Raw genomic sequence first — 22,708 nt, 5'->3', positions numbered from 1 at the left:
ATATTAATAGAATATATTTAAATTTTATATAATTAAGATTGAGATGAATTTAAATTTAAAAATAATATTTATAATAAATTTGAATTTTATATATTAAGTATTTATTAAGTAAATTTATTTATATAAATATTTAATTAAATAAAATAATATATCATAATAATATTTATAAATTTTTATATATTTTATTTTATATAAAATAAAATTTAAATATTTATAAAATTATTAAATTTTTAAAATATAAATTATTAATTAAAATAATTTTTTATGTAAAATATTAATTAAAAAATATAAAATTAAATGAATTTAAATTTTTTTATAATAATAATTAAATTTGAGACGGATTTAAATAATTAAAAATAAATTTTAATTAAATTTAAAATAAATTTATATTTTAATAATATTATTTAAATTTAAATTTAAATAAAATAATTTTGGTGAACATATTATCAATTGCCATCTCTTAATTATTATTATTTTTTATTATTAAATGACCAGTGTGGTTACTTGAATGTTATACTCAAATTGTTTAAGGGCCTAACGCAAGTGATATGATTGCCTTGTTAAGTTGTCGTAGTCTACGTCATGGTCAATTCTTTACGGTTCGTGACAGGATATACAGCGATGACAGTGCCGTTGATGCTATATTTGCAAGCGCTCACAACCATTGTTTTGTTAATTATGGCAGTGACAATTGCTTCAAGAATCTGATACAAAAGAAAGATCTTCTTGAATTTGATCAAATTCTTTGTAGCGGGGTTCCACAGGCATCATTGTTTGAGAAAGTATATAGCAGGAGTCCTGCAACTTTCAGCTATGATTTTGCATATGCCATGATCAAAATGGGAAATATCAATCCTCTCTTTGGAACTACTGGGGAAATTAGGAAAATCTGCAGTGCCGTCAACTAATTTGTGCTCCTTTATCTTCCATTCCATGCCTTTCTTGAAGTTGAGTCTTCTTTTAAGAAATTTTTATCTATATTTAGTATACCATAAATTTAATAAATCAATATGCATAAGGATTTAATTGTATATAAATAGATATTTCTTTCAAATAATCTCTCTACGTATTCTTTAAATTTGCAAATTATACAATATTAATATTACTGTGATTTTATATAAGATAATTTATATAAAATGATTAATTAATTTTAAAAAATAATGTTATCTTTATTTAAAAAATAGTAACTATTTTTTCTAATCATAATAATATTCTGTACCAATTTATTGTTATTTTATTGACTTATTATTTAAAAAATAGTAACTATCTTTGATTTATATTTTTCAATAAATTATAATATTTTATTCAATTTCTTTTATTATCTTTATATTTAAGTTTAAGTATTTCTTTTATTTTCATTTTATTATCTCTATTTTAATAGTAAATATTAAGACCATCTAAGCATCACCACTTCGTCACAAAATCAAAAAATAATATAAAATAATAAATTATTAAAAAATAATGCATGCTAATTTTTTATACTTAATAAGAATAGAATTAAAAATAAAAGGAAAATAATTTCATAAAATAATAAATAAAAATAAATTATTTGGATTTAAGCATACTAAACAAAAGAAGTAATTCGATATTTATCTCATTAAAATGACTATTAAGCTATTCAAATCGTAAATTTATACCGTATAAAATAACTCTTCTTTATGATTGTATAAATTAGTGACTTTATATATATATATATATATATATATATATATATATATATATATATATATATATATTTTGTGATGATATCTCTTATTTGAAACATATTATTTATATTTAATACAATTGTATAGCGTTTCTTAAAAAAAAAAAAGATAAATCCAATTAATAAAAATAAATAAAAAATATAAAAATATAAAAAGAAAAAAATTGTAATTCTCATAATTATAAGAATTAGAATAAGATGAAAAGTAACACTAAAGAGAATTATTAAGTTTTCTTCGAAGATTTTTTTTTAATTGACTTAAAATTTTATATAAATCTATAATTTTTTTTTAATTTGTATTTTTTATTTAATGGTAATTAAATTTTATGTAATTATTTTATAAAAAAGAAAAAAATTGAATGAATTATTATTTTATTATTATTAATATCTTAACGGGTAATTAATGAAACTTTCTTATATTTTTTATATATATAATTTTCGTAAATTTTATAAAGCCAGTGGGCTCAATTCACCACACTTTATTTTTATATTTTTTTATTTCCTCCTATTTAAATAAATAAATTAATTAAAATATTTCAAAAATAAAATTTCTCTTTTATTCTTTTTTTTTTTTAACTTTTATTAAATATTTATTTATTTATTTTCAATTCAAACAAAGGGTAAAAGAAAAGTCAACTACTTTGGAGGATGAAAATCTAGGTCAGGATAAAAGGCACTGGAGATTAGTTGCAAACAACAGCGCATATACTCTCGCAGCCTCCTCTTCCTCTTCTTCGTCCTGCGCCTGCTCTGCGAAAGACACGCGTGTCATAAGAATCAGCAAAGGGGAGGACGAGACCAGAAAATGGAGTCTACCATCGTTTCAAGTCCTCTTAGCCAAAATTACCTTCTATGCCCTTCTCGCAACTCTTCTTCTCTCCTTCCTCTTTCTTCCTCCTCTCACCGCTCACTTCATTTCTCTCCTTCTCCTTCCTCTCTCTCTCTTAAGGTGATCTCTTCTTTTTTCCGTCTCTTTATTCTTTGCTGCTGTTGCTTTTGCTTGCTTCATTTTATTACAAATTTTAATTTTTTGCAGCTGCAAAAGGGGAATCTTTTTTCTAATGCCCTTCGAGCTGTCTCGCCTTTCAGTCCTGACGCTATAGTTTCTGATACTTACAGGTCTGTGTTGTTAGATTTTCTTGTTGTTTTTATCATTGATTGCATTTGTTTCCTACAATGTACGAAATCGATGAGAAATATATAGTGGATTTTTAGGAATATTGACTGTTTCAGGTTTTTATTTTTGACCTCAAAGTTGACTACTTTGAGGGATTGACCTTCATTTGAGAGCTTTTTCTCTAATATTTCATTTTTATTTGGCATGTGCTCTGTATTTCAAAAGCATCATACCCATAAAAGGTTGAGTAAAATCTATTGAAATTCACGTGAACTTTTTAGCTTACGAACCTGGGGATGATTTCAATGAAGTAATGGCCATTTGCTATTTGGTGGCTGTGAGAATGTGTTAGGAGGAGGCTGGCTGAGGTTACATAAATACCCTCATAAGAATTCAATAGTAGCTGTAACCCAAAAAAAAGAAAAAACCTTGTTCTGCTCTACCCAGCCATCCATGAATAAGACGTGAACACTGCAGCATCACCTTTTGATGCTTTTGTTTTCTATAGCATACTGTTCTTATCCTTTATGGGATGATCTTTGGGCCCTTGCTGTTAGTGTCTTACCATATGATATATGTTGGATTTGTAATTACTTGTTTCAACTAGGACCTGCATTATCTCAAGAATCAAAGATCCAGAAAGCACATGTTAAGAACCTCAGGTAGTATATCATCCGGCATGCCAACTTTCTCTTCAGTCAGCTCCACTTTAACTGTTCTTGTTTGTCCTTTACCCAATCTTCCTCAATAACAATAATTGCTCTCTTTTTCTATGCACTAGACTCTATTTTTCCATCACAGTTTAAAGACTTCTTAAATTATTTTTTTCTTGAGTTTCTTGTCCTCTGCAGCTTGTCATGACTCATGACCATCTTGACAGGTTGAATCCCTGATTAATAATTTTGATGCCTTTTCTGTTCTTTGGAAAACTACATCACATATATTGTATATAGACTGCTGACAGTTCTAACTTAACTGTAATTACTTATTCATTTGAGAATTGATCTAAATGGGAACAAAGGTAATATTTTTTCTAGGAAATATACTCAACATTACTACATCTCAAAGATAAATGGCAAGGAAAGAAGGAATTTTTTTGTTCCACAAAGTGCACACGCGTTGCTTTCAATTTCAATTACAACCTTTTATCATTCTCTGCTTACGCTTCTTTGGTTTCATATTGTGACATGTATTTTTTGAATGCAGAAGTGAAACAACTGAATTAGCTGACATAGACTGGGACAACCTTGGGTTTGCATATGTTCCCACTGATTATATGTATATCATGAAATGTGCTAGAGGTGGAAGCTTTTCTAAAGGTGAATTACAACGATTTGGGAATATTGAGTTGAGTCCCTCAGCAGGAGTCTTAAACTATGGGCAGGTAGGACATTTTTATCATTTTATTCCATTGCTACCTATTTTGCTTAAATGATTCCATATTTGATTTAGAGTTTTGACTGTTTGTTCATTTTTTATTCATTTCTTTTTTTTCCCTAGTATTTCTTGTGACTTACATTGCATCATCTAAAATCTGGTATTGGATGTTTTTGTTTATTATGTTGGTTTTCTCTGGATCCACTTCTGCAATGTGGATTGGTTGAGTTAATTGTTAAGGACGGATGGCAGCATGCTTGTGTGTTGATATGTTCAAATTCGCAGTTTAATCTTCATTCTATGATGGCAAGTGGTGTTTAGATTCTGGAGTTATATGACTTCTTTTTTTGCATTTTCATTCTTCTAGAGAAAACTGAGCCACCTCATCCTTATTGTAGCTATCTGTTTCCTTCATTGGACATTAATTGAGAATTAGAAATGACAATTTGTCACCAACATGCCTATATAAAAGTTCATCTTTGGGACTTGTGTTATTGAAAAATGATTATTAATTGAAGAAATAGGATGATGTTTGGACTTGTGTTGTTGGAACATTTTCTTATAATGCAATATTTTATTCCCTTGGTCATGAATGAAATTGAGAAGATATATTTTCCAATTGTTATCCAGTGCAAATAAGAGGATTTGATTTTTGGAGTGTTTGAGAACTTTCTAGTTAAACCATCTATTGTCATCTTATTTGCCCATCATGCATTTAATAAAATTTTGAAATTAAAATGCTCACAATAAGGACTTCAGTTGTGTTTGTAGTTGTCCATAAGGTGAATACTAACTGAAAGAGTCGTATGCGTCTAAGATAAGAGTTGCAGATATGGGAATGTTAAGGTGGATGAGTGGCCACACTAGACTAGATAAAGTCCGTAATGAGAGTATTAGAGAAAAAGTAGGAGTGGTGCCAATTGAAGATAAGTTGAAAGAAGGGAGATTGAGATGGTTTGGTCATGTGAAGCATAGACATACGGAGGCTCCAGTTAGACAAGTAGAGCACATTAGGTTAGAGGATAGAAAGAAAAAAAGGAGTAGACCTAAATTGACTTGGAGGAGAGTAGTACAACATGACCTAGAAGCATTACACATTTATGAGGATTTAACCCAAAATCGTTTAGAGTAGAGAAAGCGAATCCATATAGCCGACCCCAAATCTTTGGGATAAAGGCTTAGTTGAGTTGAGTTGAGTTGTATTGTGTTGCATCATAGAGTCTCCTTTTCAATTGTTTTTATGTTGTGAGTTGGTTTGGATTATTTGGACTTTTGCCTTTTAGTCTTTTCTGAGGAGAAATGGTTACGTGTAGATTCTTTAGAGATGATTGCTGGTTTAAAAATGGAGAATTTTTGGTGTTAGAAGCGACCTTCAAGTTCTTTGCAATGTGTGGAGTTTTGTGTTGGTCAGGATAGGACAGTGCCTTATGGAGCATGCTGCAATGTCCATCTTTTTTCTCACTTAATATAATTTATTTTCTAGTAAAACAATGAAGAAGATATGAAGTGCTTTTGGGACATTTTCAAAAAAGCAAATAGGAGTAAAAATTCATAGTAGTAATATTTAAGGTGTGAATTTAATGGTATGGTGATTATTCTTTCTTTTGGTTAATTTGTGAATGTTACCTAATTGTTACATATGAACATTTAACAATGTTAGATTAAGAAGTAGAAAAGGTGAAAATTTTCATTATTTCAGTATATATGAAGAAGGGCTTTAATATTGTCATAATTTAAGAAATGCAATTCCAAGTTGAGTGTTGATTCCTGAACTGAAAGAACATATGGGGAAAAGGAATCATAGAGTTGCTGCCTTGTTTTCCTTGTCAGATGTTGCAATCTTGACAATCTTTGTTTTGAACCTTTTTAATTTCATCTAGTAGAGCTTTACATTTTATTTGTATGTGTACAGTCTCTAAAATCATTTTTCTTTCTGATATCTGTTGCTAGGGATTATTTGAAGGCTTGAAAGCATTCAGGAAAGAAGATGGTAATATTCTTCTGTTTCGTCCTCAAGAAAATGCACTGAGGTTGAATATAGGTGCAGAAAGGATGTGCATGCCATCACCTACTGTTGCACAGTTTGTGGAAGCAGTGAAAGCAACTGTTTTAGCAAACAAACGTTGGGTAAACTATATCTGTACGGTGCTAATATTTGTTTATTACTGGCAGCACAAACTAGATTATTAAATTTTCATGTGTTGTTTCAGGTTCCCCCTCCAGGTAAAGGTTCCTTGTATATCAGGCCATTGTTGATGGGAAGTGGGGCTGTTCTTGGTCTTGCACCTGCTCCTGAGTACACCTTTTTAATTTATGTTTCACCCGTTGGAAACTATTTTAAGGTTGGTTTGCTTATTCTTCTTGCGTGGTGTGATTGAGCATAGTTTGCAACTTTGAATTATGGTATCCATTTCTGTACCCTTGGTTTTGAGTTACTGTTCCATTATCATCTTAGTTTTGTTTCACATTCCTTTTGGATATGTCTGGTTAAAAGCATCATTTCATTGCCACTTCTGAATTATATTGCAGTCGTATTCCATTTAATTTGAATATTTGTGCTTGAGAAGTTTCAAGTTCATGTTTATTTCAATCGATTGAAGTTTGATATTATGAAACTTAATTGCCATGCTTTCGATAACGAATTCTTCAAATTAAATGATCATTTCACCAGCTTTTCTGCAAATGAGTTTAAATTCTATGTAATATACCGTATTGACTACATGCTCATACTGTTGTTGAAACGTAGACTGATTCTTTGGTTTTGTAATGGGTGTTAGTCTGAGAGTTAATCGGTAGTGACTAGTGACTTGGTAATAACTAGAAATGTCTTAATTAATAATAGCTCAATGAAATTAGCAATGAAATGGTTTATCAAGCAAGATGACATCTATTTCTCAACTAATGGTCATTAAATTATTCCTGTTTGTTATGGAGCCTATCTGAGACAAATCATTTTTGCTGATTTTTCACTGTGTTTGCGCATGTGCATATGACTGCACAAGCATGGGTGTGTGCATATGTGAATTTATGATTTTTTTGTCTATGAAGTGTGACACTTTCCAAGGACCAGTATCCAGTGTCAAATGTATATGTGTATTATATATGCTGACATGCCTCTAGCTCATTTCAAACACGCTAAACTGTGTCTAATCAGGAAACAGGAAGAAAAAGAAAATAGTTGGATGCAAGTTTCCTACACATTTTCCTTTTCATGATAGACTCATTTGACTCTTCGTGGGGATATTCTTTTTATGATAAGTACTTGTTCAGTACAAATTAGTAAAATAAAGAAAATACTTTATTAAAATTAAAAAAAAAAAAAGGAATTAAAACTATAGAAGCACAAGCAGATACATAGTGGAGGAAGAGACAAACTTAAACCTTTGAAAAGTGAAATGGCTTGGGGCAAGGAAAGTCAAGGTTATCAAAAGGAGATCTGGTATTGCTTTATTTCTTCTTTGACCATAACACTTTGCTTTTTCCCTTAGTTTGTTTTCCTCCTTTTTCTGATGTAGTGGGCTTTTTTTTTATGCATTTTTGTGACGCAGCAAACAAATCCTTAACAAGAACAAGGCTTAATAAACCTAATTTTGATGCCTCATCACTCTTATCTCTTTAATATTACTAAATCATTGTAGTATTAATGAAATAACATATATATATATATATATATATATATATCCTGTTGTGTCACCATGTATGTGCCCATGCATTTGTAGTTTTTGGATGCTTCTTAATATACGGTTTGTGTGATTGTTGTTCATTGGAAATCCATCTCCAATGGTTTTTCAATGTGGCCTGTTTTACATATGTGATTCCAGGAAGGTGTGACCCCGATTAATTTGGTTGTTGAGCATGAATTGCATCGGGCAACTCCTGGTGGTACTGGAGGTGTTAAGACTATAGGGAACTATGCTGCAGTAAGTTGGCCTTGTAGTTCTTGTTAATTTTATCTTGATGTTTATCTTTTCTTTGACCTTGCTGGAAGATTCTTATTTATTTATTAGAAAAGGAAGTTCATATGTTGTCAAGCTTTTATTGATGAAAAGTATGGTGCAATTTCATAATGCTTCAAGAACCACAAGTTTAATTTTAATTAGTGCATCACTGACAATAATTTTTCTTGATTTTAAAGTAACTAAACTTATCTCTTGTCTCTTTTTGAAAAGCCATTACAATTTCTAGTGTCTAATTTATCTCCTTTTATTTATTGGATTGTTACTCAGGTTCTCAAGGCTCAATCTGCTGCAAAAGCCAAAGGATATTCTGATGTTCTATATCTAGATTGTGTTCATAAAAAATATCTGGAGGAGGTTTCGTCTTGCAATATTTTTGTTGTGAAGGTATTTGTCAATAAAAGAATTAGTTCTTGAAATATAGTTCTTCTGTGCTTGAAGGGTGTGATTGTTGATTTATGGGAAAAAGTAGGATTATTAAACATTGATGCTTAATTCTGTACATGGAACCTTGTTGCATCAATATAATTATCATTTATTGGGAAACCACACTTGATTTTGCATTTTAAAATCACACAAAAAATGTAATGATCAATTTGCTGTAGCTGGCAGGAACAGCACCATGAATTTTCAATTTTTGGGCATCATTGTAAATCAACCATTGTCACCCTCTTTATTATATATTCATTTGAGCTAGAGCACCTACTGCCATTTCTGCTTATTATGGCATAATTGAAGCAACCTACTAACACCAACCAGCTGCCTTGACTAGATATTGCTAGTGTTGCTAAGCAGTGAGAACCCTACAATTTGGACCCAAACCTCTTCTCAAAACTACTATTGCTGCTCAAATGAATCCTTTTAACACTAATATTGACAATCCAAACTTCATTAGATCACTGTTTTGTTGTCTTCCAAATAATGGATATCAAGTTCTACATATACTCCAGTTTTTTTGAGTCAGAAGTCTTGGTGCATGTGCCAATTCTCAAACTAAAGTTCTGCATAATGGTTTCATTTTTGTGTTAACAAATTTTATTTATATGATCTTATGTTCTGGCAATTTTATTCACTAATGTTGTTATTGAATGCTGAATTTTCCTTTTGACTACGGCATTATTAGATAACAGTGATATCAAAACAGAAGCGTGTCTGTGCACACACACACACACACACACACACACACACACACACACACACACACACACACGCACAAACACAAACATTTGCTTTGGGCTTTTATTTTCTTCTTTTCGTGTATATGTTTTTATTGGCAGAATCATCCTCAAAACAAGTTTTTCTTTTTTTCCTTTTGAGAATTATAGTTTGCAATGAAATTGTTAATAAAACAAGAAAAAACCAGGTTTGGTCCTTCAAAAGCTATTAGCTTTCTCATTTATTCCCACCTCCCCTCTCCTTTTTTTCTGCTTTTAGTTTTAATTATTGTTGAAGGGAAAATACTGGTAGTATTAAGATATACATTTGTCCTCACTTATAATTATCTTCACGCCTTGCTTGCAAGGAAGCTTGGCTTCTTTTCATGCGCTAATTCCAAGATGTGTTAGTAACTCATTTGCCATCCATTGCTTCATTTTCTTTGGACATAGTTTTGGCTCTTTATATAGTGCTTAGCATGTCATTTTTTAATGGAATATGTTTTGTTATTTATCTTATGCTTTTCACTTTTTAGTTGTTTGGTCTCCCATTATATCCCACTTTGAACTACCACTAGGACATTGTGTTGATGATATAGTGGAATCAGAGGATTTCGTGTTGTCTTATTCTTAGGCACTATGTTTCTCAAGAAGCTTAAAGCGTATTTGTTTGCTCTTAGGATAACGTTATTTCCACTCCTGCAATAAAAGGGACAATCCTACCTGGCATTACAAGGAAGAGTATAATTGATGTTGCTCGAAGCCAAGGATTCCAGGTACCAATTTTTAGACAATATATCCAATATTAAATATATGATATTAGATGATTGATATACTGATTATCTGTTAGACATTCACCCTTTGCGAGAATAATCTTAGGCATATTGTACTGAAGAAATATAATAAAAAATGGAGATATGGTAGCTTTTCGTATGGCTTATTTTATTGAAATATATTTTTAGTTGATTCTAGAGGAAATCAGTTAATTATTCTCCCTCTCAAGATTTACTTGGAAACTCTCATCTTTATAGACAGGACAATTTTGTCTCCAAAATGAATCAGTTCTTTGTCTGTGCATGATGATAGAATAACTTTAATCCTAAAAGAAAGGACTTGAATATCTCAGTTATTGCTGTTGGTTTCATAGCTTGCCATCTTTTTGAAGACAGTGATATATCTTGAAAACATTGGGTGTTGCATTAATCCACTTTAGTTGTTCATGACGATTCTGAAGTAGCCAGCAGAATTGATGCTTGAATCACTGCATTTCTCATTGCTCATGCAGGTTGAAGAACGACTTGTGGCAGTGGATGAATTGCTGGAAGCTGATGAAGTTTTTTGTACGGGGACAGCTGTGGTTGTGTCACCTGTGGGCAGCATCACTTACAAGGGTAGAAGGTAAGAGTGTATCCTGGCTGGCTAATGTATTAAAATTAAATATTTTTTTCCACTTATAGGGGCAAAGATTTTCCCATTTTTTTATTTTGTGTGGCAGTGAAGTTGAGTTTTTTATTTTTTTGCAGGGTGTCTTATGGAGAAGGTGGCTTTGGTGCTGTCTCGCAACAGTTGTATACTGTGCTTACTAGACTACAGATGGGCCTTATAGAGGACAAGATGAACTGGACTGCTGAGCTGAATTAGGCATAGTGAGTGAGGCAACCAATTCTATTATTTTTTTTTTTATTGCAATTTGATCTGTGTAGAGGTTGCACGAACTCTATCCATCTTGTGGCAGATGAAAGCTGCGCACTTGGTTTGCTATTTTCAGTGATATGTAGATAGTATTCTCAGACACGTGTTTAATTTATTCATCTTGTTCTGAACTGTTGTGTTCAATGACTACTAAAAAAAAGGTGAAAAATTAACGTTAAAATTTCATTCACTATCTTCAATTACAGATCAAGCCCTTCCTCAAATACTATAGAATGTTGACCATATGTGTGCATTAACATCGGTGTCAAGTATTTTGAAAATATTTTCAGCCTTTTTTTTCCATGAAATAAAAGAGTTTTTATGATTATGAGCTAATTCTTAAGAGATTTGATTTAAGATGGTTTGGTAGAAGTGGTACCTTTATCGAATTTTTGTAGGATTTTAGCTATTTGTGTGCCTATTTGATCGTATTAATGGCATAAAATTCGCGTGTGACCATTGAGGGGTGGAAGAATTATTTCTATGCTTTCAGTTTCCTATGGTCTTTGCTAAAAGGTACCCCTTTATTAAACTTTTGTAAGATTTTAGCCATTTGCATGCATGTTTAACTGTATCATTGGGTGGAAGAATTACTTTTACGCTTTCAGCTGACGAACGTTTTTCGAAGCTCCAGTGTTGCCTTTTAAAAATTAGTACTTCTTTATTGAATTTTTGCAAGATTTTAGCCATTTACGAATTTGTATGATCGTATTATTGACGGAAAAATTGACGTGTGATCATTTGGACATACAATATAAAGCATAGAATTTATTTCAGTACGAAAATGATAAATTAGAAGGAGAAAAAGTGAAAAGGGAAAGGAGATATCAAAGATGACATGAAGAGCAGTAGTATCTTAAGAATTACAAGTTTTGGATATTAAAATAGATTTAGTGGTGTCAATTTTAACTAATTTGGGATTAAAGCTTGATTGTTATTGATGTTGTATAAAGAGATGCTTAATGATTCTTGCTGCCATTTTCATTCTGGACATTGGACTTCTAAGAATCCAATTAAGAGCCTTAGACTTCAATATCCAAGTTCAATGAAAAAACATTATTTTCTCCTTTATTTTTCAATTTGCTATTAATGCCCCTTTTATGTGATTAATGGCAGAAAACTAAATTAACCGAGAAAGATATCTATCTTCTACATATATTCATAAGATGTAGATAAACAGTACTTTACATTCATCATTGAAAAATCTAAGACCATTTTCAAAGAGTAGCATTTAATTAATGTAGATAAATAGTGTTCGCCACATAAAGCTGTTGGAAACGGTCTGATAAAGATACCACTAAATTCACCTGATTTTTTAGACTTATAGTATGAAACTGAAACCCATTGCCATTTTAAACATTAGATTTTTGTCTGTATGTTGTTTCTTTTGACGTGTGAGGCCTTCCTTTCTAGCAGCTTTAATACAAAAGCTGTGAAAACGCGTTGGTAGATTTCACTTTCTTCTTAAGGATGTTGTAGCAGTCAATTACGGGAATGCTTTTGCTCACTATATGCATATAGTCAGTTGCAGAAAAGTTATTCCTTAAGAGATTAGATTAAATTAAATAATGCATTTCTTTATTTTTCTTTTAAGGGATTCTTGCCGTGTAAAACTTATGAGTCTGATGAGGCACCCCATAAGATACAGGCACCTCTCCACCCATCTAAAGAAATGGAAGAAAATACAATAACTACAAGAATTAATCATCAGGGATTGTTGGGTTTATTTTCTAATCTCTCTTTTTGGATTAAACTTTTATGGCCAGCACTCATGTGCTAGTTATTGAATTTACAAGCTCGATCGTCTCCAGGGTTATGAAGTTTTGTATTCGAGTTTCAATCAGAATTGATTGTATCAAAAAGTATGAGATGCATTCTAAAATTGATATGACTCGCTATAATAAATGTTAAAATTAATAGTAAAAATTTTACAACAACATTAATTTTGTTGCCTATAAATCAACATCCAAACTAATGGTACATAAAAATAATATGATAGTAATTATTATTATTATTATTAAAATTTTTCTGCAGCAATAATTTTTACGGCTAATAACTATTTTTTTTAACAGCAACTGTTTTTTTATTATAAAATATTTACAACAACAATTTTAAAGTAGTAATATGCAACAATTCAACTATTATTGCCTTAAACTTATGATAGTAAATTTTATATATTTTATAGTAAAAATTGTTGCTGTTAAATCTAAAATTTCTTGTAATGAGTAGTGAAATGTTTATAAAGCTGGTCTTAAATATATGTATAAAGAAGAAGAAGATATAATGAATAACATAAAAATTAATGATGTTGACATTGTTGAAAGGATATGCCTTTAATAATTAGCAACTTGGTCTTCCAAATGTGATTCAACTGCAGAATTTGGGAGATATCAATCAATACAAGATAGATTATTATTATTGGCAAAGTCTCAGAAACTTGTAGCCCCAAAAATTCAAGGCAATAGAAGAAAATTAAGGACGTGATGATGATTGATGTGCAAAACAGATGCAGCCAATGCCATCTTGATGAATCATTTAAGTTGCTCTTGATTTACAAGTCTAAGATTAAGAAAGTTAGAAGCTTTGTGTACATGTATTCCTTTGTCAGAAACTTCATGGGGTACTAGAAATAATAGAATCCATAGGACTTTGAAAATTTCTTGGCCTTTCATATAACTATCTGAAGGGTCATTATCTTTCTAGATATTCACAAAATTTGTCAAAAGTGTTATTTGATTTCTAGTTGTTGACACGGTAAGTCTTCCCTATATATTCATTTATGCAAATTTTTAATACACAACAGCAATATTCTCTTTGAATGTTACAATCTTCCAAGAGGTACTAATTTTTCTGCATCTCCGATTTTCCAATATCATAAAGAAGTTTCATTCTATTTCAGAGACAACCCATGTTTAGAAATTTAATGAGTAGCTCAGAAAATTGTTGGAAAACTATGTATCCGAAAGGATATTACACTGTCTTGGGATTTATCATTGTTTCTATCAAAGTTGTTCTCACTCACTAAATAGTATATTAATTGGCTTGGAACCTTGAACTAGAAAGAAAATATCTCAAAAAATTCAAAACCCAAGTTGCCCAATGGCAAATCACCCAAGTTTGTTTTATGCAGAAGCTAGGATTAGGCCGTACATATCAATTAAGATGTCCTCTGCTATGTCAAAGTTCATATTTTGAATCTCTTCAGTTTCGAACAAGCAATTAATATAGAAGTGGCAAGAAGAACCACATGGTAAGATTTGGACCCATTCAGAACCAGAATCACATCGGTTCAAATTGGATAAAAATCAAATCAGATTCAATTAAATTCGTATTTGACTAGAACAGTAAACAAATCAAGCCAAAATTGAATTGAAACCATATAACCAAACTGAAAATTTTCATTTAAAAAGAATTTGGATAGTTGGATTTGAAATAAACCGGATCGAATTGAAACCAAAACTAAGACTAAGACCAGAACTAGAATCTTAAGGGGTATTGATCGATTTGATCTGTATTTTAAATTTGCTTAGACTTGGGAATTGAAGTGCCAAGCCAATGGTTGAGTTGGCGTAAAACGTTAACAGTTGAAATATTGAGATGAGATGGCCTTTACTTTTCATACCAAAGACTCAAGTATCGAACCAAACCATGCAATTCAAAATGAAATGACTCTCAATGAGCCAATTACAAAATCTTTATTGCTTGTTGATGGAATATTATTGGGAAACAAAGAGATTAAAAACTCGATTATTATTAACAATAAATCCTCATTTATTTATTTAAAAGGTATCAAGAAAGAAGATTACAGCTTGAGTCCAATCATAAAATCTAGTGGCCATAAAACATGGGCTGCTTTTCCATTGACAAATTAATTAAAGAAAATATTGATTATAAGAAAAGCACCTCGAGAAAGCATCACCAAGGAGAAATAAATGCCTTGAGAAGAATGGAAGCTAAATCAATATGTTCAATTATTTATTACTATTAGTTACTGTCAAAAAGACTCTTTCAAAGTTAATTTTCTGACGAAGGTGGCCTACCCATCAAGACCTTTTCCTTCCCTACGTGTTGAAAGGGTTTTCCCATTCCCCCAGGCCAAAAACAGTAAAAGCCTAATTAAAAAATTACAGAGTTATTTACAGCAAAACTCATTAGTAAGTTTTTATTTTATTTTTAATAATGATTTATTCCTTAAATTTAAATTTTATTAATAAATTAATTTATAACGTTAATGACTTTTTAATTTGAAATAATTTTATATTTTTTTAAGTAGAAATAAATTAATTCTGTTTATAAATTATAGGGTTTGAAATTTATGCAGAGAAATAATTTTTTTTTTTTTTGGCAATGAATTCTCTGATTCGTTTCTAAATTTTAGACTTTAAAATTTATGGTCAGAAATATCATCTTCTTTAAAATTTAGAACATGAAATAAAAATCTATTTTTAATTTATAGAGACAAAAATTTCATATTTTTTTAATTAAAAATAAAATTTATTTTTAATTCATTTCTAAATCGCATGTAAAGAAACTTATCTTTTTTCTTTTTTTATTCATAACTCTTTCTCCCATTTTGATTTTAATTAGTAATTTTTTTAATAATACAGTTATGATAATTTTTTGTTTAATTTATTTTTATTTGTAATTTTTTATAATATTTTATATTTTTTTAGTACTAAATTTTTTGGTAATTTATTTTTTAATATTTTTATTATAAATATTAATGACAATTTTTCACTTTTATTTTTTATTAATAATTTTGTTTTTAACATTTTTATATTTATTTTTATACTATTAATAATAGTATTTTTTTAGCAGTAGTTTATTATTTTATTCAAACTTTAATTTTTAAAATGACTTCAACATAAATAATTTAAAAAAATTAAAATTTTTTTTTTCGATTTATTAATTAAAAAAAGGAAATTTTCATTTTTAAACATGTTTTTTTAATTAGATTTTTCTTATTAGAAACAAAGTTCCATTTTTAATTAAAAACATATTAGAAAAGAACATGAATGTATTTGTAATTCGAAACGATTTAATATCTTTTTCTCTATTAAAAATGGAATATCAATTATTAATTTTAAAATGAAAAAATTTAGAAATGAAATTATTTTTTCTGATTTTAATTTAAATAGAAATGAAATTATTTTCTTCCGTTTCTAATTTAGTTAGAAGCAAAATTATTTTCATTTCTAATTTAGTTACAAACAAAATACTATCTGTTTTTAATTTGTTTTTGTTTAGAAAAGGACAAAAAATTTTATTTTTATAGTTATAAAAACAAGCTAATTAGAAATATATTTTTTTTTCTATTTTTAATGTCTCTAAACCAACTTAGAAATGAATTAAAATGCAATTCACATAAATATTAATATTTTTTTTAATTAAGCAAATAGTAAAATTAAAAAAAATGTAATCCCAAAAGATTAAAAATTAGAGTATTAATTGTTTATAATAAATTGAAGTTGATGGAATATATATCTATCTTTCATATTTTTATTTATAAAAAATATTTTAAATTTTAATTTGAATATAAGTGTTATAAGAAATCTTCAAGATATCTATGATACAAAGAATATAATATTTTCTATCAAAAAATAATTTTTTTTCTCTGAAATGTACAATGATTTACATGCTTAATGTAAATGCAATCCATTCATTGACATGTACACCTCCACCTCCATTGAAGATATTCAAAAGAAATAATATATATATATATATATATATATATAAGCATAAAATGACAAATTAACAATAAGGTCTCCAATGTTAATGCGATGGACGTGACAATAGACTTTCTTGTTTTGTTAGTGATAATATAGTAAACTAAGGCCATATTGCATTCATCTATCATATCATATACAGTTAATTTTATTATATATAATTGAAATTTGGGCCACCAAATTGGATGCCTCCATGACTTAATTCATTGATTAAGTAAAACCTTCTATCATTGCGGTTATTTTTTATACTTTTCTAAATTATTATTATTTTAATATAGTGGTAAATTCAACTCATTTGCTAGTTTCTCTCTTCTTGGAATCAGGGTAATTTTTTTTTTTATCTATTTTTTTTTTTTATTCTTGTTTGGCCCTTCTGGTCACCAACCATAACGAAAGCATCCCACTGTCAATTTTAATATTTTTTACAGCCTCTGATTCTTCTAGATGGCTTTTGGATTAATTCTCATATAGGTTCAATTATTTTTTAATATTAAGAATGAATAATTAAATGTAAATTAATTGAGAAGTTAAAAATTCAAAATTTTCATAGTTTCCAAATTATATTCTCTTTTTTTTTCAAATAATATCATGTATTAAATTTTATATATTATAATAAAATTTATTGCTTCAATTTGATAAAAATTAAATCAATGTATTTTTTTATATTTGTTTTATAATATAAAAAAGACTAATCTCTTCGAGATTTGTGGTTATCACTTTCAATAATATTTTTTTCAAAAATTATATTTAAAATTTTCTCTTAATAATACAATAAATATTACCACTGCACCTAACACTTACTGATACTAATCATTAGATATTATTAGAAAATATAAATTCATTTTGATAATATAATAATGATTATTGAGGTCGCATTATAGTGAAGTTTATATTTTAATATTATACATAATAAAATATGAATGAGGAAAAATAAAATCGATTTAGTAAGAAAGCGGATACGTTTTTAAAAAATTAAAATTATATTCTATAATATTAAAAATTTTTTAGGAAAAGGCATAGTTTGAATTTAATTTTTTTTTTAAATTTTTACTTTATAAGTAATAAATTTATAGTTGAATAATAAAATGAAGTTGTATATTTGAGATGATTGTCAGTTGAATAATTAACATTTAGCCAATCTCACCCACCAACGTCTATCCACAAAAATATCTACTACTTCTACTTGTATTAGATTAATGTAGTAAATAAATAAATACACATTTTTACACAGTTCAATTTAATTTCCTTTGGACTGTTTCTCTCTGCGTATGCAAAACTCACATTTGTTACATCAAATGGAATTGTTCATAGAAAGAAAAGGAATTGTTCATAATTAAGTAGCCATCCTTTGGGAATTAGTAAGGACCGTCATCATCATCATCATTATCTTCCCCTAAGGAACCATTCAACCAGTGACACAGCCACCTTGGGTCAAGAGGGCTTTCGGTGCTCCTAAAATCTTGAAAATTTTAAGGGTTTAATGATAATTTAAAAAAAAAAAAATAATTTTTTCTATTACCAGTAAATTTTGATGAATATGAAACTTTTGAGAGTTTTAAAAGTTTTTAGAAATTTATTAATAATTTCATTAAAAAAAAGACTCCAAATTCTTTATTAAAGGAATTGTACAAACAATGAAATACAAACATCCTTACAAAAAAAGTTCAAATCATTGACTATTGGCCTAAGTATTCTCAATCAATTTTATTTTATTGTTTTTCTTATCTAATAAATCCATAATTACTGATTTATTTTCTTTAAAATTAAAATTATCGGGTAATATTATTAAAAGAAAATTTAACGTAATTTTCTCATTATTTATTTTATCAATTTAAAATATTAACAATTTTTTTCTCGTAATTTCATTGCTATTTTAAAAAATTTTTTAGCAGTTTTCTTTTTATAATCCCATTGCTATTTTGAAAATTTTTTTATTGAAACCCTTCATATTCAGGTTAAAAAAAGAATTCTTTCATAATATTAAAAATTAAATCATGTCATTTATTTTATTTAATTTATAATTTTAATTAAATTTACTTTCCATAATTTAAAAAAAAATAAATTCAAGATAAAATTGACATTTTTTAATATTAGGCTAGCAATATACTTTAAGTTTTATAATTCACAATATTAATTATTCATTATTTTTTTTAAATAACAGCAATTTCATTTAATTTTTAGCAAATCAATTTATTTTAAAAAAAATTGAAGTATTTATTTTTGTATACGTTCAATCAATATTTAAGCAAATAATTTATTAATAAAGCATATATTTTAATTAGTCCCTAAACTAAATTTCTGCCTCTCACTGTTTCAACCCATTTGAATCATAGATTTTTTTTTATCTATTATGCAATATATCCTAGTCCATTAATTGCATGGCCCTGATTATATCATCATGAATCGCAATGGGTACCATCAGACATTGCTAAATATGATAGAAAATAAGTCAAGATATGAGAAAATTATAAATTATATCCATTATATGCATAATAGGTTAATTATAATTGCACCTCTACTTATTTAATACTCCATCCTTTATTTTTTTTTTTGTCATTTTTTTAAATTATTTTGTTCAAAATTATTTATAGTTCTAAAAAAATTAAAAAAAAATTAATTAATTTTTTTTTTAAATTTATCCTTTACTAAATAATATAACTATTTCTACACTTTTTTAAAACAAATTTTATCACATTCCTATTAATTAAGTTAGATAAAAGAAAATTTAATTAAATTTAATAATATTTTGTGATAACTTAAGTAATTACTTAATTGTTGCATTAATCATCATATAAAAACCTTAAATAATAGATAAAATTAGACAGAAGCGAGTATAAACATATATAATATATAATATATCTTAAGTTTATAACCCACCAGAAGTAGGCAAAAATTCCCCGTCCTAAATAATTTCTCCAAAATATGAGATGGTGGGATTAGTGGATTTTTATGATCTGTTACAGATTCTGGACCAGTGAGAAGGACAAATAAGAAAAAACCTTGCTCTACTGTTCTGGCATTTCTAATTTCTACATTATTCTATTCATAAAGTTTCCATCTTTTTTCTCATTTGCCTTTTTGAATTCCTCTCAGTCTCCATGTCTTTCCTTCTCTAGCTCTTATACTCTCTCTCTCTAAATTCTCTTCCATATTATATATATTACATTATCATTACCATTATTATTATTATCAGGGGATAAGAAAGAGAGAAAAGCAAGCCTAACTTTAACACTCAATCACACAACACAGAGACAAGGACATGGGTAGAGCTCCTTGCTGTGACAAAGCCAACGTGAAGAAGGGTCCATGGTCGCCTGAGGAAGATACCAAGCTTAAGGCTTATATTGAGCAGAATGGCACCGGCGGCAACTGGATAGCCTTGCCTCAGAAGATAGGTATACAGAGACCTCCTCATCATTAACCTTATATTATTTATGTTCTCTCTCTTAATTTCATCATTAATTCATTAATTGATTGTGTTTATATATAAACAGGCCTTAAGAGATGTGGCAAGAGTTGTCGACTTCGATGGCTGAATTATCTCCGGCCTAACATCAAACATGGTGGCTTCTCAGAGGAGGAAGATAACATCATTTGCAGTCTCTATATAAGTATTGGAAGCAGGTAAACAATAAACCGTCTCCTTTTTTGAACGTATAGCATAGTATTATTGACAATTATGGGCTAATATAGATTATATCAATTGATTAGGTGGTCCATTATTGCTGCTCAGTTGCCTGGAAGAACTGATAATGATATCAAGAACTATTGGAACACAAGGCTCAAGAAGAAGCTTCTAGGTAAGCAGCGCAAAGAACAACAAGCCCGGCGAGCTACTCTCAGGCAAGAGATAAAGAGGGAAAGCCAGAGTTTTATGGTTCCTGGGATCATGAATCAACAGACCCATAATTACTGGCCTGAGCTACCAGCAGCAGCAGTCATGCCAGCCATGAATCCAACCCAATATTCTCATTTCTGGGATCAAGAATCCCTTAGGAGCTTGCTTATCAAGCTAGGAGGAAGATTTTCTGAAAATCATCAAGAATCAAACATTGCCAGCAGTGTTTACTCTCTTGATGGTTCGTGCAATAGTACTCAAGATCATCCATATTCAAGCTCAGTGAATATTCTTTCTTCTTCGGGGGCTTCCATGAATTCAACAGATAGCCCTTGTTCTCAGTTGCCTAATCCCAACTATGCAGTCAGTGGAGCAGGTCCAAGTATCTATCACGGACTAGAGGAGTTCCCCGTTGAGCTGCATGAATTGGTCTATGGCAACCAGCAACAATTTGGAGGTCTGAAGAGTTTCAATGGAATGGACATGGCCAACGGCGGATATGTTACAAATGGGGCTATTAGCTCTGGGGAAAGCACCACCTGGGGAAATGTAAGCTCCCTGGCTTATCCTCAACTTGTTTCTGAGCTTGAAACTTGCCTACAAAGCCTGCCGCAAGATCATTCGTCCTTCGAAGTTTCCAGTTACTTTGGGCCACAATAACAGTACTGCTCTAGTACTATACGGGTGGTGTAAATTACTTAATTTGTTTTAGAAGGAAATTAGGTGTTGGAAATTCATAAAACTCTCAAGAATTTACCCAAGAGATTTGTTAATTTTCTTTTGCTGTTAATTTCACTAAATTTGACTTTCTTCCATTCGTCTCTTTCCTCCATTTATAGTTAAGTTATTGGATTTTCTTTACCAAAATGGTTGGAATGGCTAGATTAATAACTTCTGTTTGATTCTGAATGGGAATCTAAAGACTTTTCTTTCTTAAAATTGCACTTGGGTCCATTTCTTTTGGCATTTGATGTGTAGTAGTGAGGTTCTTTTATTCAATGATCAATAATTAATGTCCTGAAGCAACTATGTATATGTCATCTTATTTCTTAATTGCAGTAGTGAATGCAAAAAGTAGAACTCTTTCTTTAGATTCTCATCACATATTTGTAGAATTGCATGTATCTATCACCAAAATCTCATCAAAATTTTCCTCCTTATGAAAAGGCAGTGCATATATAGTAATTAAAAGTAGGAAAAGCTTAGACGTTTTTGGCCATGATTTGCTCGGCTCTAGCAAAGTAGGGCATCCAAAAATGGCTGCATTCCTTTATTGTTATCTTCATGTCTGCGATAATAATAAGAGCTGTGAAGGCATGTGCTGTCATTTCACCTCATGTAGTTCCAACTAGAACAGTGAGAAACTCCAAGTTGTCAGGTTCCTTTTTTATACTGCTGTTAGGTCAGGTGGAATTACTTCTTGAAGTATTTGCTTGACAATAACACTAACAGTATGATCCTTAGTTCCCATCTTCCAATCTTGATCATAATTTTCCCCTTTTGTCCTGTAAATTAGATAGGCAGATTGGAACATGGTATCTTTGAACAAATAGCACCACATCAAAATCATGTATATTCATTGTACTATTATTAATTTCTTCTCTTCAGCTTTTTTCAAAACCCTTTTTGGAAGCACTTATGTGTACTATATACCATAGTAACCATAGCTATGTTCCATTTAGTAGAGGCATAATTAAGCTTGCATCCATAGCATAATTTCTTTTTCCACATGGACTATAGTTGGAAAATAAAGCATCACATCAATGTTGATATACGAGAATCCAATTATTGAATCCAACCGCATTTAATTGGGAAAAACAATCAATTTGTTCTAAATTAATTTGTTAGGTTATTGTATATACTTATATATGGTTTCAAAAAAATGCATACGGACGTTGATTAATTAATTAATGATGAGCTTTTGCATGAGTTATGTTCATGATCCCTTGCAAGCTTATTAGAACTCAATATTGATGGATTTATTATATATGCTTACAAAAAATATGCCTTTGAGTCCTACTTATTAGATGAATTTATTGTATAGTCGTCTTATGCGCTTAATATGATAAAAACGTTGGGTTCATCATTGGACATTGAGCAGCTGAATTAATAATTAATAATCTATTAATAAGCTTTAGTTTAG

The 22,708-nt window shown here is 29.4% G+C and overlaps 3 protein-coding genes across 4 annotated transcripts; all 3 read left to right on the top strand.

Annotated features, from left to right (window-relative positions):
- The first annotated feature begins 548 nt into the window (after window positions 1-548).
- On the top strand, window positions 549-908 carry LOC131181403 (peroxidase 5-like). Its single transcript, XM_058149458.1, has one exon. The coding sequence runs from the start codon at window positions 549-551 to the stop codon at window positions 906-908; it is 360 nt and encodes a 119-aa protein (XP_058005441.1).
- A 1,471-nt stretch (window positions 909-2,379) lies between these two features.
- LOC110673622 (branched-chain amino acid aminotransferase 2, chloroplastic) lies at window positions 2,380-11,191 on the top strand. 2 transcript variants are annotated; one of them, XM_021836756.2, is made up of 10 exons: window positions 2,380-2,654; window positions 2,742-2,824; window positions 4,029-4,206; window positions 6,150-6,326; window positions 6,410-6,541; window positions 8,021-8,119; window positions 8,426-8,542; window positions 9,990-10,085; window positions 10,595-10,707; window positions 10,833-11,191. In XM_021836756.2, exons 1-10 carry the CDS (start codon window positions 2,511-2,513, stop codon window positions 10,948-10,950), a joined length of 1,257 nt encoding a protein of 418 aa, XP_021692448.2. In that variant the 5' UTR covers window positions 2,380-2,510; the 3' UTR covers window positions 10,951-11,191. The 2 variants fall into 2 exon arrangements, with proteins under 2 accessions (XP_021692448.2, XP_021692449.2); XM_021836757.2 differs by lacking the exon at window positions 2,380-2,654 and adding an exon at window positions 3,430-3,484 and having other exon boundaries at window positions 2,744-2,824.
- Window positions 11,192-19,708: 8,517 nt separating this feature from the next.
- Window positions 19,709-21,380, top strand: LOC110673628 (transcription factor RAX3). The gene is made up of 3 exons (XM_058150238.1): window positions 19,709-20,122; window positions 20,222-20,351; window positions 20,439-21,380. Exons 1-3 carry the CDS (start codon window positions 19,987-19,989, stop codon window positions 21,223-21,225), a joined length of 1,053 nt encoding a protein of 350 aa, XP_058006221.1. The 5' UTR covers window positions 19,709-19,986; the 3' UTR covers window positions 21,226-21,380.
- The last annotated feature ends 1,328 nt before the right edge of the window (window positions 21,381-22,708 follow it).

Source organism: Hevea brasiliensis, chromosome 7, assembly GCF_030052815.1.
Source record: "Hevea brasiliensis isolate MT/VB/25A 57/8 chromosome 7, ASM3005281v1, whole genome shotgun sequence".
Classification (NCBI taxonomy): Eukaryota; Viridiplantae; Streptophyta; class Magnoliopsida; order Malpighiales; family Euphorbiaceae; genus Hevea; species Hevea brasiliensis.
This window is presented reverse-complemented; position numbering and strand designations above follow the sequence as displayed.

Excerpts from the sequence above, each read along its gene's own strand:
- LOC131181403 (XM_058149458.1), top strand. The coding sequence starts at position 549 with ATGATTGCCTTGTTAAGTTGTCGTAGTCTACGTCATGGTCAATTCTTT.
- LOC110673622 (XM_021836756.2), top strand. The coding sequence starts at position 2,511 with ATGGAGTCTACCATCGTTTCAAGTCCTCTTAGCCAAAATTACCTTCTA. Across the intron at positions 4,207-6,149 it reads GAGTCTTAAACTATGGGCAG|GGATTATTTGAAGGCTTGAA; the intron begins GTAGGACATTTT and ends ATCTGTTGCTAG. Across the intron at positions 8,120-8,425 it reads CTATAGGGAACTATGCTGCA|GTTCTCAAGGCTCAATCTGC; the intron begins GTAAGTTGGCCT and ends ATTGTTACTCAG.
- LOC110673628 (XM_058150238.1), top strand. The coding sequence starts at position 19,987 with ATGGGTAGAGCTCCTTGCTGTGACAAAGCCAACGTGAAGAAGGGTCCA. Across the intron at positions 20,123-20,221 it reads AGCCTTGCCTCAGAAGATAG|GCCTTAAGAGATGTGGCAAG; the intron begins GTATACAGAGAC and ends ATATATAAACAG. Across the intron at positions 20,352-20,438 it reads TATATAAGTATTGGAAGCAG|GTGGTCCATTATTGCTGCTC; the intron begins GTAAACAATAAA and ends TCAATTGATTAG.